The sequence below is a fragment of the Drosophila serrata genome, unplaced genomic scaffold (genome assembly GCF_035046125.1).
Source record: "Drosophila serrata isolate PLE 108 unplaced genomic scaffold, ASM3504612v1 contig_337, whole genome shotgun sequence".
NCBI lineage: Eukaryota > Metazoa > Arthropoda > Insecta > Diptera > Drosophilidae > Drosophila > Drosophila serrata.
Genome location: NW_028257235.1, coordinates 62,488 through 79,452, shown reverse-complemented (window position 1 = coordinate 79,452; position 16,965 = coordinate 62,488). Strand labels below are relative to the sequence as shown.

Genomic DNA, 16,965 nt, shown 5'->3' with positions numbered 1-16,965 from the left:
GAACACCAAAAACTGCCATATCGCTGCCTTTATTCACGTACTTGCAGTTATATTGAATCGATTTCACGGAATTGCAATATTTTACGTTGATGTGCGCTTTGTATGATTTTGACAATAGTGGTGAGTATGGAACCACCCAACGATTGTCTACCTCAATATCATCAGTTCTCATGTTTAAAGTTGAGGGTACCACAAGGGCCATGGATCATGTTCTTGATGACAACTTCATGCAAATCCGTAACAACCTCGGCCCGTGGAATCTCAGCGCATATAACATCGTCGATTTCGTCTGGAGTAATTTTATCATACAGCCAAATCAGTATGTGCGCATGCGGCAATCCTTTCTTCTGCCATTCTACTGAATACATCCAGCACCGCACAGATCCAAAAACTCCATGTTTCACAATGAAATCCATCAGTGACTTGAGCTTTTGTCTGAAAACACGGGCTGTGATGTCATGCCTATCCCTATATGATTGTCCAGGAAATAACAGCTGTACTATCTCGTCCCAAGCTGGATTGCATGTGAAGGTGATAAATAAATTTGGACGGCCGTAGCAACGAACATATGCCATGGCATCTTGAGCATATATTTATATTTTTTTTTTTTTTTTTTGACGTTGATGCCCGTAGTGGCCCGTATGACACCAGGCACGTGCCTGTTTGGGTTAGGTGTTAGTAGGCGCGATGGAAAATATAGGACAGAATACGAGGAAAATTGACTACCGGCGTGCTGCCAGATTGTTAGCTTGCATGCTTACTAAGTGTGTTAGTATTAAAGATTTTAATTTGGGAAGGGAATCTACGTTAGAGACTAGTGTGTACAAATCATTATAATTTGCACATAACACTCTAAAAGGTTCATGAAGTTCAAAGGAGGTCCTACAGTGGCGCAACACTAATGGGATATAGGATCTAGTGGTTCTACATGGTACATGGAAATTAAGCTGACTCAACAAGTCAGCACTTTCCACATCACCATGGATAAGGTTAAAAATAAAGGTTATCCCTAGCATCGTTCTACGATTGGCTAAGGACGGCAAGTTTATTAATTGGAGTCTACTAGAGTAGGAAGGTAATCTTTGGTTTGCATCCCAATTTAAACCGCGTAGAGCGAAAAGTAAAAAGTTCTTTTGAACCGACTCAATGCGTTTACTATGGACGCCGTACTGAGGGCTCCAAACGCAGCATCCATATTCTAGGATAGGACGAACTAAGGAAGTATATAAGGATTTAGTAACATAGGGGTCATTGAATTCCTTCGACCACCGTTTAATAAATCCAAGCACACCCCTGGCTCTATTCACCATAGACGAAATATGATCAATAAAGTCAAGTTTTGGGTCCAAGCGGACGCCCAAATCGTCAACTGTATTAATTCTTTCCAAAGAGCAGCCGTTCAGCGTGTAAGTAGCAAGCTTAGGAGCGACACGAGAGAATGTCATTAGCTTGCATTTCGAGCCATTTAAGTTTAATAAGTTTACACGGCACCAAGTTTGAAAATTATTAAGATTTGTTTGTAAATCCGACTGGCAGGCGACGTCATTGTATTGCACGCAAAGCTTGACGTCATCCGCGTACATAAGTACTCTGGAGTTAGTCAAGACTTTGGGCAGGTCATTTATGAACAATGTAAACAATAAGGGTCCCAAATGGCTTCCTTGCGGGACACCAGATGTAACGCTTAGAACATTGGATAAATTATTCTTAAAGAGGACCTTTTGCGTCCTGCCATTCAAATAACTAGAGATCCAATTAAGAAGATCACTTGGAAAACCCATTGAATCGAGTTTTCTAACGAGGAGAGAATGATTAACAGAGTCAAATGCTTTACTGAAATCAGTATAGATTACATCTGTCTGACAATTATTATGGAAGCCCTTTATAATATAGGAAGAGAGCTCCAAAAGATTTGTTGTTGTTGATCTTCGCTTAATAGAACCATGTTGACATGGAGAAATAACCGATCTACAAAGGTGCTGTAAATGAGGGGTGATAATATTTTCAAATAATTTTGGGATGGCCGACAACTTAGAGATTCCTCTATAATTGCTGGCATCCAATTTGCTACCTTTTTTGTGGAGAGGAATAATAAACGATTCCTTCCAAATAATGGGAAAGTGGGAGGTTTCTAAGGACAAGGTAAACAATTTCAGAAGGGGATAGCACAGGGCGTCGGCACAATACCTGAGCACACAGCCAGGAATTCCGTCGGGACCTGGCGAATAAACTGGCTTGACACGATGAAGATCTAAAAGGAGAGAGCTTTCGTTTAGGCTAGGACAGAAAATTAAGTTCGATTTGGGTATGTCGTAGGAATAAGTCTGGTATATATACGAAGAGCTAGAATAGGTTGTTTGAAAAAACTGCGAAAATAGATCGGCTATTGCCTGATCATTATTTGCGGTAGTATTTTCAAATGAAAGCGAGGAAGGATTTGTTTAAGGTTTACGTTTAGTGTTAACGAAATTATAAAACTGTTTTGGGTCCTGTGAGAACTGGGCCCTACAACGAGTTAAATAGTTTTTATAACACTGCGCGTTCAGCACGGTAAAGTTTGACCGAGCTGATAAATAAAATGAAAGGGCAGATTGAGAACCGGTGATTTTAAATTTAGCATACAGTCTAGATTTTTTATTTTTAAGTCGGCTCAACTCTTTAGTAAACCACGGCGGTTTATTCGAGTTTGGCGGATAATATAACGGAACACATTCAGTAAAAAATGAATTCATGGCACTGTAAAAAATATCAACGGCAACTGCCATGTCAGTGCACATGTATAGATCGGACCAATTGAACTCGTTTATAAAATTATTCAGCCGTTCAAAGTCCGTTTTGCGAAAACATAGGACTTTATTGGCTGGACGGTCAGAAATATTCTGTACGTCACACCCAATATCAAGAGTCACATTGAAAGTTGGATGATAGGGATCTTCGGGCTGCGTCAGAGGCGCCACCCTTGCTAAACTGACTCTCGCAGGATCAGAGACGAAGCAAAGATCAAGCAAGCGCTGTATGGAATTTCGCACATGGTTGACTTGAGACAGCGAAATGTCAAACAAGCCAGCGATAAAGTCATGTTGTGTAGGTGTATTGAGAGTATTGGTGGAATTATTCGAGCACCAAATAGCACCAGGGATATTAAAATCTCCAAGAACTACCAACTGGTCTCTATCCAAAAGTCTACTGGAAACCATCTGAATAGCAGAAAGGTGATTCCAATAAATAGGAAGTTCCGACAGTGGAGGTATGTAGGAACAGGTAATAAAAATTGAGCTACCTTTGATAGATAGCTTCACACAGAGGAATTCAACATCGTTGCATTCCTCGAAGGTTAATAATTCTGACGTGAGTGAGGAGTCCACCGCTATAAGAACTCCACCCCCGCGTCTGATAGGGCGATCTAGCCGATATACCGTGAACACAGCTGGAAAAACTTCGGAGCTCAGAATCTCCGGCTTTAACCAGGTTTCTGTGAGCACAATAACCTGAGATGCAAACGAAAGGCTATCAGAATACAAGTTAGGAAGCTTACTACGTAAGCCTTTTGCATTCTGATAGGAAATACCTAAGGAGTAGGTTAGTTTTTTGGGTCGGGATTGGAAGACGTAGAAGGCGCAGTGGTAACATCAGGCCTGGGAAGAGTTATTCCTACAGGCCGCTTTTTCTTTTTCTTCGCCTCGAACTCCTTAACAACTATGTACTCTGGCCAGAAGTTGGGAGAGCAAATAGTGTTAAAGAGCTCGTTAGGGACATTTATTTTGAAAGATGAAATGTCCCTTGCGTAAGAAAATTTAAACTTTTCCACCTTTATCTTAATTTTTTCGGCTCTGGTTTTGCCTTGTATAATGGCGAGAACATCTTCCGATGTTTGGTCAGGGGAGAGCCGCGAGACAAAAATATGTCTCGTTGGTGGAACCGCTATAAGGGCTTTTGGCAAGGCAGATTGGTTATCTGCCGTGCCATTGTCGGCCGGTATTCCGGGCCTAACACCCTGGGCAGATATATTTGTGTGGACGGGACTTTGAGGGGTCAATATTTGCGACCCCCCAGGGGATAAAACAGAAATCACCGGCGGTACGGGCACTCCCGCTGCACATTCGGATACCGAATCTTTCCTAGCGCTCGATCTCAGCACTCTTGGAATTAATGCTGAGGTCGAGGGCTGTGCCGTGGGAGGCTGCTGCTGAGAGCCTGTTGCGGGTAGTTGGGGTCCGTCTACATGCTGCCCACCAATAGCAGTTTTTTTGCGCCTAGGAGACTCATTTAATAGCGTAAGGCTATTAAATTGGGTGTCCAGCGCCAAGAACATATCAAGAGTTTTACGAAAACTCGTTAAAATGCCCTTAAAACCGCTTTTGGTTTGCCGCATGAAAGACGTCATTTCCCTTTCTACATCGCGACAGGCCTCACAACAGTAACGCAGGCCGATGTTTTTCCTTACATCGTCCACCGTCCGAGCTGCAAATCCAATGCACTTGGCGTGCATGACGTTGTCGCACAGCCAGCAGCCGATTGTAAGGTCACCAGCAGCAATTGCCTTTTTGCAGGTTTTAACGGAACAGACAATATTTGAGGACATTATAACGACTTACCACTGTACTTTCAATTGAAAAAAACAACAGAGCTATGAAGAAAGAAGCGAGAGCGAGAGCGAGAGAGCGGGAGAGCGTAATAGATTAGATAAGATAAGAAGTGCAGCGGCACAACTAAAGCGAGAGAGTTGGAGAGCGTGGGAGATAAATAGATGAAACGTTTAGCTGTTGCGACGGCGCAAACAAAAGCTAGACGAAGAAGGCACAAAAAGGAATTCAAAATATGCAAAAGCTAGCACTAGCAGCACAACTAAATTGGAGAATAAAACCAATTATATACACAAAATTAGGATAGCTGCATGCACACGCGAAGTGAACGGGAAGTTATAAACACAAATTAGAAAATTTAAGTTAACCCCGGTGGTTAGATTGAGACTTTAACACAAAACGAGAGCGCAAGAAAAAAACACGTCCGTTCACTTGGAAAGATGATATTATGATGCATGTGGCGTGGACTACCTATGTATGAGGATGGCAAAATCGTGAGCTTTCCAACGTTGGTTGTATTACGGTCATTATGCTAATTCGACTGCAGTTTTTTAAACACTGGACTATACAATTTACAAGATGCCTCACGACCATACATTCGTTTTGCAATATGGGGCTAATTTTTTGATTCAAACGACAATGGCGCTCTCCGTGCTCTCACAAAGTTGAGAGCGTAAAGATCTAAAAATAGAATGGGTTTGCATATATGAGTAAACACAGACCAAACAAGTGCGTATGTGTGCGTGAATATGTGTGTGCTTCTGTTCGCATGCGCAAAAACAAAAAATTTTAATTTTATATTTTGGGCTGCTGACCGCTTGTTAGGTAGAGAGGAGGACGGCAGCAAAAACAGCTGATGTATACATGTGCATATCGATGTGTTTGTTTGTTTTGTTTTTAGTTTGTTTAAATTTTTTTTATTGCTTGAGTCCCTTTATATTGTTCCTTTATTTCTTTATTTTTATTTATTTTATTTTTATAAGTTATGCAAAAAATATAAATACTGCGTTTAATACCAATATTTAATTTAAAGGCTCTACGTTTTTATGTCACAATAATAATATTAAAAATACCCTGCAGTACCAGTCATTAGTAATTCATCTACGTTTCATCAACAGTCAAGGGGGTGCTGTTGATGATTTATCGATGACAGGCCATACAAACTGTTGATTTATTTAACATGGGCATGTCCTAGGCTGTCATCAATAAAAATTCATCAACAATTCATCGATGTTTCATCAACAATTCATTTTCGTATCAAATACTAAAAATGGGTTGTTTACATAATATGTACCTGTAGAATATATAAATATGTATATATATTATATATTTGAAATATTAAATATACATACATATGTACATATATATTAAATACTAGCTGTACCCTGCCAAGTTTCTCTGTGGCATATTGTGGTTAAGAGGGCACTTCTGAATACATCAAGGTTATGGCAAAAGCATCTTCCTGGCATAAGGTGAAGAAGGCAGTCAGAGTTGTCGTAGGCGGATTCAGGAATCTTTCTTGCACATTTAGTTCTGTAAAATAGACACGTTGACCATTCTCCAAATTGACTGCCAAGTGAACTACAGCTGGATAGCGTTCATGAATTGGGAACGAAAAATTCGCCATGCAGCCTCGTTGCTGCTTATGTATCTTCCAGCCTGGTATTGAGAGATTTCATGGACAACTCGTACTGCATTGCTGTCACCATTTTCTGCCTGAACACCAAAAACTGCCATATCGCTGCCTTTATTCACGTACTTGCAGTTATATTTATATATATTTTTTATAATTATATATATTTTACGTTGATGTGCGCTTTGTATGATTTTGACAATAGTGGTGAGTATGGAACCACCCAACGATTGTCTACCTCAATATCATCAATTCTCATGTTTAAAGTTGCCGAAGTCCCTCTATCTTCAGTTGACCGTCTCCTATACAGAGGATATCCATCGTCCCCTGTTACGGTCTTGGCTGTAAATGCTCGAGGATATCGCTTGGAACACTTCCCGTCTACCATTCATGGTGAACATGGGTTGAGGGTACCACAAGGGCCATGGATCATGTTCTTGATGACAACTTCATGCAAATCCGTATCAACCTCGGCCCGTGGAATCTCAGCGCATATAACATCGTCGATTTCGTCTGGAGTAATTTTATCATACAGCCAAATCAGTATGTGCGCATGCGGCAATCCTTTCTTCTGCCATTCTACTGAATACATCCAGCATCGCACAGATCCAAAAACTCCTTGTTTCACAATGAAATCAATCAGTGACTTGAGCTTTTGTCTGAAAACACGGGCTGTGATGTCATGCCTATCCCTATATGATTGTCCAGGAAATAACAGCTGTACTATCTCGTCCCAAGCTGGATTGCATGTGAAGGTGATAAATAAATCTGGACGGCCGTAGCAACGAACATATGCCATGGCATCTTGAGCATATTCATGCATGTGGCGTGGACTACCTATGTATGAGGATGGCAAAATCGTGAGCTTTCCAACGTTGGTTGTATTACGGTCATTCATCACAGCATCCCGCAAATGGATATATTCCGCGGACCGAAGTTTCGTCTGATTCAATCGAAAGAGCCTGGCAGTATACGCAGACCTGATGCATCCGGCCAATAAAGACATTGCGATTCGAGCTGTAATCAACAGTTGGATTATATCTGAATGCAAGACGATTGTATTGCAGGTTTTGATCTGCTGCAAGCTGTAAACGCGCTTCGGCTACCCTTGCCCTGTCGCGTTCATTATTTTGAGAGTGAATCAAATCGATTGCTGCAGAACGCGACTGTCTAACTCTCCATCGTTTTCTCTCAAGCCTATCTGCATCTGCATTGCTTTTAGCCGCTCAGTCTCTCGGATGGAGGCCCGTTCTTCGTCAGTCATATTCGTAGTCTTACGTCTGTTTGCTTCTTCAATTTCTTCTTTCAATATGTTTTGAATGTTTGACAGGAAATGCTTTGATTCAGCTGGCTGCCTGTAGAGGGCACGGGGAAACGCGAAAAAAATTGATATGTTCGCAAATGCAGATAAGCTATCAACATCAAAAGTAGACAATAACCGAGCTGGAACCTCAACGCATGTTGTGTAAAAATTTGGGCTTAAACGGTTCAGAACTTTTCAAGTCTATGAAGGATGTAGACACGAACAGAGCATTTATATATATATAGACAAGCTGTACCCTGCCACGTTTCTCTGTGGGATATTGTGGTTGCACGCATAAGAAATAAGTCAAACAAAAAAGAATAATTTTCAATTTCATTTAATTCTGTAATACTTGTGGGTATGCAATATTCTTCGTTTCTCCATTCTCCGCGTAAATATAAAGACTATCTGGTTTTCCGACACGGGAACACGCAACATATAATTATCCGTGTGAAAAACAATCTGCATCCAAATCTAGACCACACAACTCCATAGATTGACCTTGAGCTTTATTAATGGTCATTGCGAACGCCAACCGAATGGGAAACTGCAATCTCTTGAACTGAAACGGTGTATCAGTCGGGATCAGAGGAATCCTAGGACATCTTCACCTTTGAAAGGACCTGTTATGATCGTTGCTTCTACTACGTTGTTCATCAATTTCTTGACTGCGAGTCGCGTACCGTTGCAGAGTTTCGGCTGATTTATATTTCGGAGCATGAGAATCGGCACACCTATTTTTAATTTCAATATGTGTGGTGGCATTCCAGGCAGATCAAGTGAGTTTAGAAATTCCGTAGGGTAATTAACTGCTTCCTCTGCCTCCACAACGGGGTCTATCGACTTATATGTAATTTCGTCAGTTTCTATGCTGGACTGGATTACATGATTGAGCTGGTATACATCATTGTTCTTGGCAGCGCGAATCGCTCGTCCACTGAGCCAATCGTGATTCCTATAATTTATTCGGATATCGGGGAACACTTTTTGAATAAGTCCTTCCTTCGATGTAACTAAATTACAGAAATTCTCGGGCAATACTATTTTTCTCGACGTCTCATTGACTGGCAGCTTTCCGTTCCCCGTGTCCAGTAGCTGTCGTGAGAATACGTCGGCTGAGTCATCGTTCTGTAACTGGACACGCATATTCGTCTTCAACTGTTATGTACGTACATGTTGCCACAATATAGAATATTTCAGGCAAGCATTTATCTCGTCAGCTGGTGTCGATCGGGAAATCACAGGCAACGTTTGCCTGAAATCCCCTGCGAGCAATATTAACGCATTCCCAAATGGTTGGACAGCTCCATGCAAATTCCGCAATGATCGATCGAGAGCCTCCAGCGATTTTTTGTGTGCCATTGTGCATTCATCCCAAACAATAAGTTTACATCTTTGCAATACTTTTCCCATGCCAGATGCTCTGGAAATGTTGCACATAGGAGTCTCGATGATTTGCATGTTCAACGGCAACTTCAGCACTGAATGAGCAGTCCTCCCACCAGGAAACAATGTCGCAGCGATTCCAGATGAAGCAAGAGCTAAAGCTATGTCCTTGTTAGCTCGAACCGTAGCCTGAATCAATGAAATGAGGAATGTTTTCCCCGTTCCTCCTGGAGCATCCAAGCTTCAGCTACCCTTGCCCTGTCACGTTCATTATTTTGAGAGTGAATCAAATCGATTGCTGCAGAACGCGACTGCCTAACTCTCAATCGTTTTCTCTTAAGCCTCTCTGCTCGTCTTTCTGCTGATTCCGCGTTGTGCATCTGCATTGCTCTCATCCGCTCAGTCTCTCGGATGGAGGCCCGCTCTTCGTCAGTCATATTCGTAATCTTACGTCTTTTTGCTTCTGTATTGTGAGTACGACGACCCAAACTCGACTTCTTGGGTGGCATGACTTCGTTTCTTACTAAACCTGAACAAAAAAATTAAATTTTAATCTCCAATTTCTTCTTTCAATATGTTTTGAATGTTTGACAGGAAATGCTTTGATTCAGCTGGCTGCCTGTAGAGGGCGCAGCAGTAGGGGCACTGGGAAACGCGAAAAAAATTGATATATTCGCAAATGCAGATAAGCTATCAACATCAAAAGTAGACAATAACCGAGCTGGAACCTCAACGCATGTTGTGTAAAAATTTGGGCTTAAACGGTTCAGAACTTTTCAAGTCTATGAAGGAAGTAGACACAAACAGAACATTTTTATATATATAGATAGATTATTATTATTATAACAAAAAAAAAAACCATTTAAATTCATAACTATATATGTATTTATAATTATTGAATTCAATTGTCTAAGAAATAATTTATAATAAACATATACATAAATTATAAAAATGGAATAAAATAAATGTTAAAATATGTAATAAATTCAGTCGCGAAATCGGTATTTTGAGGACCGCCTTGTTGCTGTATGTGTATGAGAGAGCTGCTGGCTCTAGAGCCAGCACGAAAACATCGCTGTATGCGTGCGAGTGTCTAGAGTCTAGAGCCAGCACGAGAGAGCGGCTGGCTCTAGAGCGCTCTCTCGCTGGCTTTCGAATGAAAAATGTGAGAGAGCCTGGAGGCAGTTCAAAAGCCAGCACGAAAAAATCGTGTTCAAAAAAATCGTATGGCGTTACGAATCTTCCACTCTATACACACTTTGGTTCGAACCAACCAACACCAAGGTCATCATTTTTCACATCTGACTATAGTTTTCTGTTTTTATACCCTTGCAGGGTATTATAATTTCAGTCAGAAGTTCGCTACGCAGTGAAGGAAGCCCCTCCGACCATAAAGAGTATATATATTCTTGATCAGCAACAATAGCCTAATCGATCTAGCCATGTCTGTATGTCCGTTTCTACGTAAACTAGTCCCTCACCTTAAAGCTATCTGAATGAAACTTTGTGGTTGGTCTTCTATATACTTTCACTCGTGTTAATGTCGGAACGGGCCGGATCGGAAGACTACATCATAATAGCTGCGATAGGAAGATCGAAAAATTTTTACAACAAAAATTATAACATTTTCAGTTTTCAACAGAATTTGTTCAAATGATAAATAATAATAAGATATAGCCATTTTATAATATTCTACAATTTTGTTTTTAATTTTATGAAAATCGGACGACTATACATATATATTATATATATCTGCCATACAAACGATCTTTAGTTATAGTTAATAATGAAAATCTGTGAATGTTAAACTGTAAATATAATATGTATAGGTGAATGAAATGAAAGCAGGTACTACTTCATTGTTTTTTAACATAAAAATATTTAATTTTTATTGTTTGGATTCCTAGTCATCGAAGTTCTATCTACAAAGGTATATAAACTTCGGCGTGCCGAAGTTAGATGCCTTTCTTGTTTTCTAATGACTTTCGGTAACTAGTCAACGAACCTCACTCCGAAGCACTGTCTCTGCTGCGATGGCTCCCGCATATTTCGACAGAAAATTTGTATTTCCTGGAATTCCATTTGACACTGCTTTCCTGACCCATCACACGTCCGTTTTTGTTAATTTCAACATCTATCAAACAAATCAATAAACTTAAGGTATATTGGTTTTCTTTTTCTGTCTCATGTCTCTGTCTTATCTATTCTTAACGATTTTTTTTTTATCCCGACTCAATTAATAAAATCATTATTCACTAACTAAAATTTACATTTTCTTACTTTTCACAAACTTCAACTCCCAATACATAATCGTTTACATAACTTACGTTTCTCTCTTAACTTCAAATCAATAATGTCGTGCATACTTATGCACCAAGTGCATGACCAAGACCTCCGCCATAACACTTCTCGTCCCTGCGGTACAGATGTTATAATGCGGCCAACATTATAATGTTTCTAAAGAAATTCTAAAGCATTAGATTTTGTAAATCGGTCTGTAAATCTAAACCTGTAACCTGAATATCAGGAACGGTAATTTGTTTTAAATATGTTACCAATCGGATTTGTTTTATTAACCAATCATAATGCCATGTTTATGAAATAAATTTTCAATACGATGTGATAAAAAACTTCTGTCTCGCATATTAATTAATTAATTATTCATTCCTTTTCCAACAGGTAAAAGATTTTTTTTCACTCGGCGCCCGAGTCTAGAAGAATAAAATGGAAAGGGCTCACCCATTTAACAGAATATGTTTTTTGCACAAGTGCCGGACACATGTCCAAACGGTTCTCCGTGTACTTGTCGTTTCCATAGGTACGAATGTTCATAACATTTAAAACCTTTTATGTTTGAACGTATCTTCATACCGGCCGTGCTGCCTTCACTATAATTGTTCTCCTGGCTGTAGCTCATTCATTCGCTTTAGCTCATTTGGCGTCGACACTTTCTTGGTGTCAGAGAAGCAAATTCTTTTTAGCTTGTTCCATGTAGGCTAACGTTATCGACACTGTAATCTAATTCATATCCTTAGCTTTCCAAAGGGCATAGCTCTATCCGGATTTGGGACATCCCACAGTAGCTCCTCTAGAACAAACATCGTAGCAAAAAAGTCATTGTCGCAAAACCGTTTTAAACCAAACATATCCAACAGAAAATTTACCAATGATTCCGACCAATCAAAATAATTTTACGATTTCGATATGAGCACTAAAAGTTGAAATTTGTTTTGTTCTTTGGCACATACAACATAAATTGTAAATTAGTTGACTTTCAGGTGATATTACACAAAAAATTGACTACCTATCGTCATGGTTTTTTTCTTTAAATGAAAGATACATTTATAAACGGCAGCGAAATTATAAAAAAAAACAAAAAAAAGCTAACTTCGGCACACTTGTAGGTTGCAGTTTGATCACGAGCGATCAATATAAATTATATAAATTAATGTCAAAAAACATATTCACAGCTTTACAGTTACAGTTTTACATTCACAGTTTGGCGTTTTCCTCTATATCTAAAGCTAATAAATTAAATAACAAACATTTTTAAAACAATGGTTTTCTTTGAGAAATTTTTTACTTATACCGTGGCACATACTCCAATACATAAATGAATTTTAAAATTATAACCTGTCACATCTCGGTTAAATTATTTAATTATCTTATTTGGTTTAAAAGTTATGATTCTACTAACGTTAAATGAGAAAAGGCGCTATTGTGCGGCGGTAGAAAAGGAAATAAATGTAGTAGGACTAGAACACAATATTCGAATACGATAGCCCCAACAATCCGTCGCACATAGAACAAGTAGTTATATATAGTCAAGGAATTATTAACAAAGAAATCTTGGACTGATGTCCTTAAAATTAATAATTTCGTCGAGGTACCCAAATCCCTAGAATTCGTACAAGAAGATACTGTGGATGTGAAGACGATAAACCTATGCAAAAATAACAGACCAAATTGAGAAAATTGTAGACAAAGAAACTGTCAGAAAACATGGGGCTGTATGCGCCATGGACACGCTACAGCTATTAGTAAGCACGGAGTAAAGCAGCAGCACGCAATGTTATCAGATTTCGAAATCTCCATCAACGATTGCCAAGCAAGGAATCCAAAGATCTAAATCGGTAACCTACATTAAAAGTTAAGCGTCGCAACAACTCTAGAAGTCCATACAGTTTTGTAACAGTTATTATAAAGAAAAAGGTTAAAAAATGATGTTCATGTGTCGATACTATGCATATCATCTTCGCAAGACAAAAGTCAATATAAAAGATATAAAGATATAAAGATACATACTAGAAAAACAATTGAGGAATCTACAATAAGTATTTCACCGTCTGAAAGAGAAACCTGTGATTAAATCCAAAAAGGGCCAGTTCTTTAAGATAGAACTGATATACCCGGGACACTGCATTACTAACCAGGGAATAGGAATACGAATAGAACCAATAAAAACATAAAGCTCTAAACCTGAAACATGCAAAAAAATGGACAGGCATGGCTGCATCATATCCGCTGCTCATGCTTGTCAAACATATACATATATTTTATGTGGTAGGAAATGGTCATAATTATAGGATACTATTTTCACTATTTGTAAATTTTCATATAGATAGCTTTAAAAAAGATGGGCAGCATACCATAGATACGAGAAACTAATGCCTACAGTGAATGCCATTAAATTTGATACCTTTTAAATGTATAAAAAACAATAAATATATAAATAAAAAATAATAATAATATCTCTTTGGTTTCAATAAATTAAATTTTAACTTACTTTGATATCCTTCAGGGATATAATGTCGCTGGAATTATTAATAATAGATGGCTTATTTTTAACGCTTGGAAAAATAATTCCATCTTTTCGAATTAAGGATTTTGCTGTTGTAGTATACGATACATTTATTGAAGTTCCTTGACTGTTCGAAGTATTTGTATTATAAGATGTTGAACGTAATGGACTCATTATATCATATCCAGAAATAGAAGTGAAAAGTGTAGCTGAATCATTGCTCACTGTGGACGGTTGAACATTGATATATGACCCAGATGTATTTAAGGTCGTTTCTTTAAAGGTTTTATCGATGACAGTGTGGCTTAAAAAAAAATAAATTTGTTAGATATATTAATACTTAATAATAATTTATGTTTATTTACTTATTTGATTCATATTCATCAAAGCTGTCTGAAAAGTGAGGCTCAAATAACTCAGCTTTTATATGCTCATTTTCCTTTTTTTTTAAACGCTTTTCAACCAAATCTAAATTGTTAATGATCAGATTGGTTTTTGTTTTAAGATCTTGGTGAATTTCGTCTATTGCCCGTTCTTGACGTTGTGTTTGAGTAAGTAGCGCGTCGGACTTGGGAAGAAGATGCTCCACAGTCGATTTTGTGCCGACCACGACATCCCAAACTTCATCCATTTTTTCAGACACTAAAACCATTGGTCTTATTTGTTTGACAATAGCATCTAGCTTGCTAGATTTAACAGGAGGTTGCGACGTTGTTGTTACGTTAAGTGTGCTAAATTGTTCGTGATTATCAACTACAGCAAAATGAATATCGTGTATCATCCGCATTATTCTTCCAATACTTTCTGACACAATGTTAATGTGAAACTGTAACTTTTTATCTACACTCTCTGTTGTATGTTTAAGTTCTCCTAATTCGGATGACATATGTGTCATAGCTTCAGTGTTTAAAGCTTTTGAAATTTCATTTGCGCTTATACTGATTGGCTTTTTTTCACTAGCCTCACCATATACTTCTTCAACTTGTAAAAAGTTATTATCTATTTGGAGCTTAAGACCCTCTAGCTTAGTATCAATAACAGATACTTTACGATCCAACTTTCTCAGTTGTTCTTCAAGTATGTTTGAAGTATTTTGTGTAGATCTGTTATTTTGGCTAACACTCATATGTGATAATTTCAATTCGGGTAAACCATTAGCAATGGTAGACTCCATATTGTGCATCTGAGATATAATTAAATCAGTCTTCACCATACTATTGATCATTCGATTTTGCAATACTTCAATATGTTGCATCACTATGTTAACAGATTTATCGAGATTATCAATACGATGAAGTTTTCCTTCAAGAGTTGTTATAACCCCTTCAAATACATTCAGTAGCTGTTGTTCTCTGAAATAAAAAGATAAATTTAATTTATTTTATATTCATTTTATATTTATTTTATTTTTTATTTTTTTAGATTGAATTGAATTTATTATTGTATGTTATGGTAGTGTTGTGTAATTAATAATGTGGATTTTATTACTGCTTGAAATTTTGTTTGAAAAGTTGCATATGTAATGATAAGATGGCTTTTAGAAACATAATAACATATAATAAAAAAGGATTTTCTCAAAAATGTCACTTAACGGATAATAATAGTTTAAATTTTTATATGTTTATAGCCTTGCATGTTATTATAATTTTAGTCAGAAGTTTGGAACGCTGTGAAGAAGACATTTTCCTACCCTATAAAGTATATAGGTTCGTAATTAGCATCAACAACCTAGTCGATTTAACCATGACCGTCTGCCCGTTTATACGGAAACTAGTCCTTCAGTTTTGAAGCTATTTAGACGAAACGTTACAGTTTGTGTCCTATAAGATCTCTCTAGTATATTTGTCGGAAAGGGCCAGATCGGAAGACTATATCATATGCCACAAGAACAATGAAAAAGGAGACAGCGATTTTGAATTACTTGTCTTCCATTTTGATTATTTAAAATAGACTGTCGCTTCGCTATGAACTGATTGTGCTTTTAAAGTTGCATGGCCTCTTTAAATATTGAATAATTATGTTTTGTGAGCTGGTCGTAGACATACATAAATAAAAGCTGGCGAATTAAAGCCTATTAGTTGCAGACTTAGTTGAGCTGTCGTAGCTCGTCTATTTTCTTTCTCATCTCTAGTTGAGCGAATCTTTGAGTAAGGCTGTGGATGTCTGCTGCCACCACCTAGAACTTCTCCGAAAGATTGCCCAGGACGCCTGGCTTGCTTTCCGACAGCTCCTAGGAGAGGGTTATCCTTATGCTTATCAAATTTCGCATAAATGAAAAGGAGCATTTGGGTCGAAGCTCAATCGGGCGCTTTCAACACCGCTTAGTTCCTGCAGGCTCTTAGTAGAAGACGCACAACATGCTTACAGGAAAGGCAGATCCACAGAGACAGCACTACATGAAGTGGTAGGATACATAGAAAATGCACTGCACTTCAAGAATTACACTCTGGTCACCTTCTTAGACATGAGGGCGCCTTCAATAATGTAAACGCAGACTTCATCCTGAGCTCCTTGAACAAGGTAGGAGTTGAAGAAGGCATCAGACGGATAACAGCCGAACTGAGTGGAGCTCATCACACAAGATTTGTAAAGAGAGGCACACCTCACGGAGGAGTTCTGTCTCTGCTTCATTGGCTGATAAACATGGATGACATATTGAAAGTGCTTAACAGTGAAGATGTAAAAGTAGTAGCATACGCAGACGATGTAGCCCTACTGACTTCAGAACCCTTCCCCGACGCCATCAGTAAACTGATGACAAGGGCAATCACCAAACTAAATGCATGGAAAAAAACGTGCGGATTGGGGATCAATCGAGGTAAATTAGATTTTATGCTCTTCACAAGAAAAACAAAGATCCTTAACTTCAATAAGCCTCAGATAGGAGGCATAGAACTTGGACTATCGCTACAAGCAAGTATCTGGGAGTGATACTAGATGCAAAGCTGTCATGGAAACAAAACATCAACGAAAGAGTCAAAAAAAGCTAGCTTTTTACTCCTGTAGGAAGATGTTAAAAAAAAATATGGGGCATACACCACAAGATAGTTATATGGCTCTACACAGCGGTTGTAAGACCCATACTTACATATGGAGCACTAGTGAGGTGGCCAGCATTAACTAAGGCCTACAACATCCAGAAACTGTCAAAGATTCAGAGATCGGCATGAGCAGGGGCAACGGGCGCCCCTGCGGGAGCGCTGAATGTCATCCTTAACATTATTCCAATAAAACATTTTATCAGGAATACACCAAAGTG

The 16,965-nt window shown here is 38.5% G+C and overlaps 1 protein-coding gene across 1 annotated transcript in view; it reads right to left on the bottom strand.

Annotated features, from left to right (window-relative positions):
* LOC110185535 (uncharacterized) overlaps positions 1–16,965 on the bottom strand; it is a 156,177-nt gene that overhangs the window by 88,858 nt on the left and 50,354 nt on the right. Inside the window, exons 2-3 of the mRNA XM_086837977.1 lie at positions 14,072–15,058; positions 13,692–14,010 (exon numbers count right to left, since the gene is read on the bottom strand). Coding sequence (XP_086694103.1) covers positions 13,692–14,010; positions 14,072–15,058 — 1,306 coding nt within the window. The remainder of the gene's footprint in view (positions 1–13,691; positions 14,011–14,071; positions 15,059–16,965) is intronic.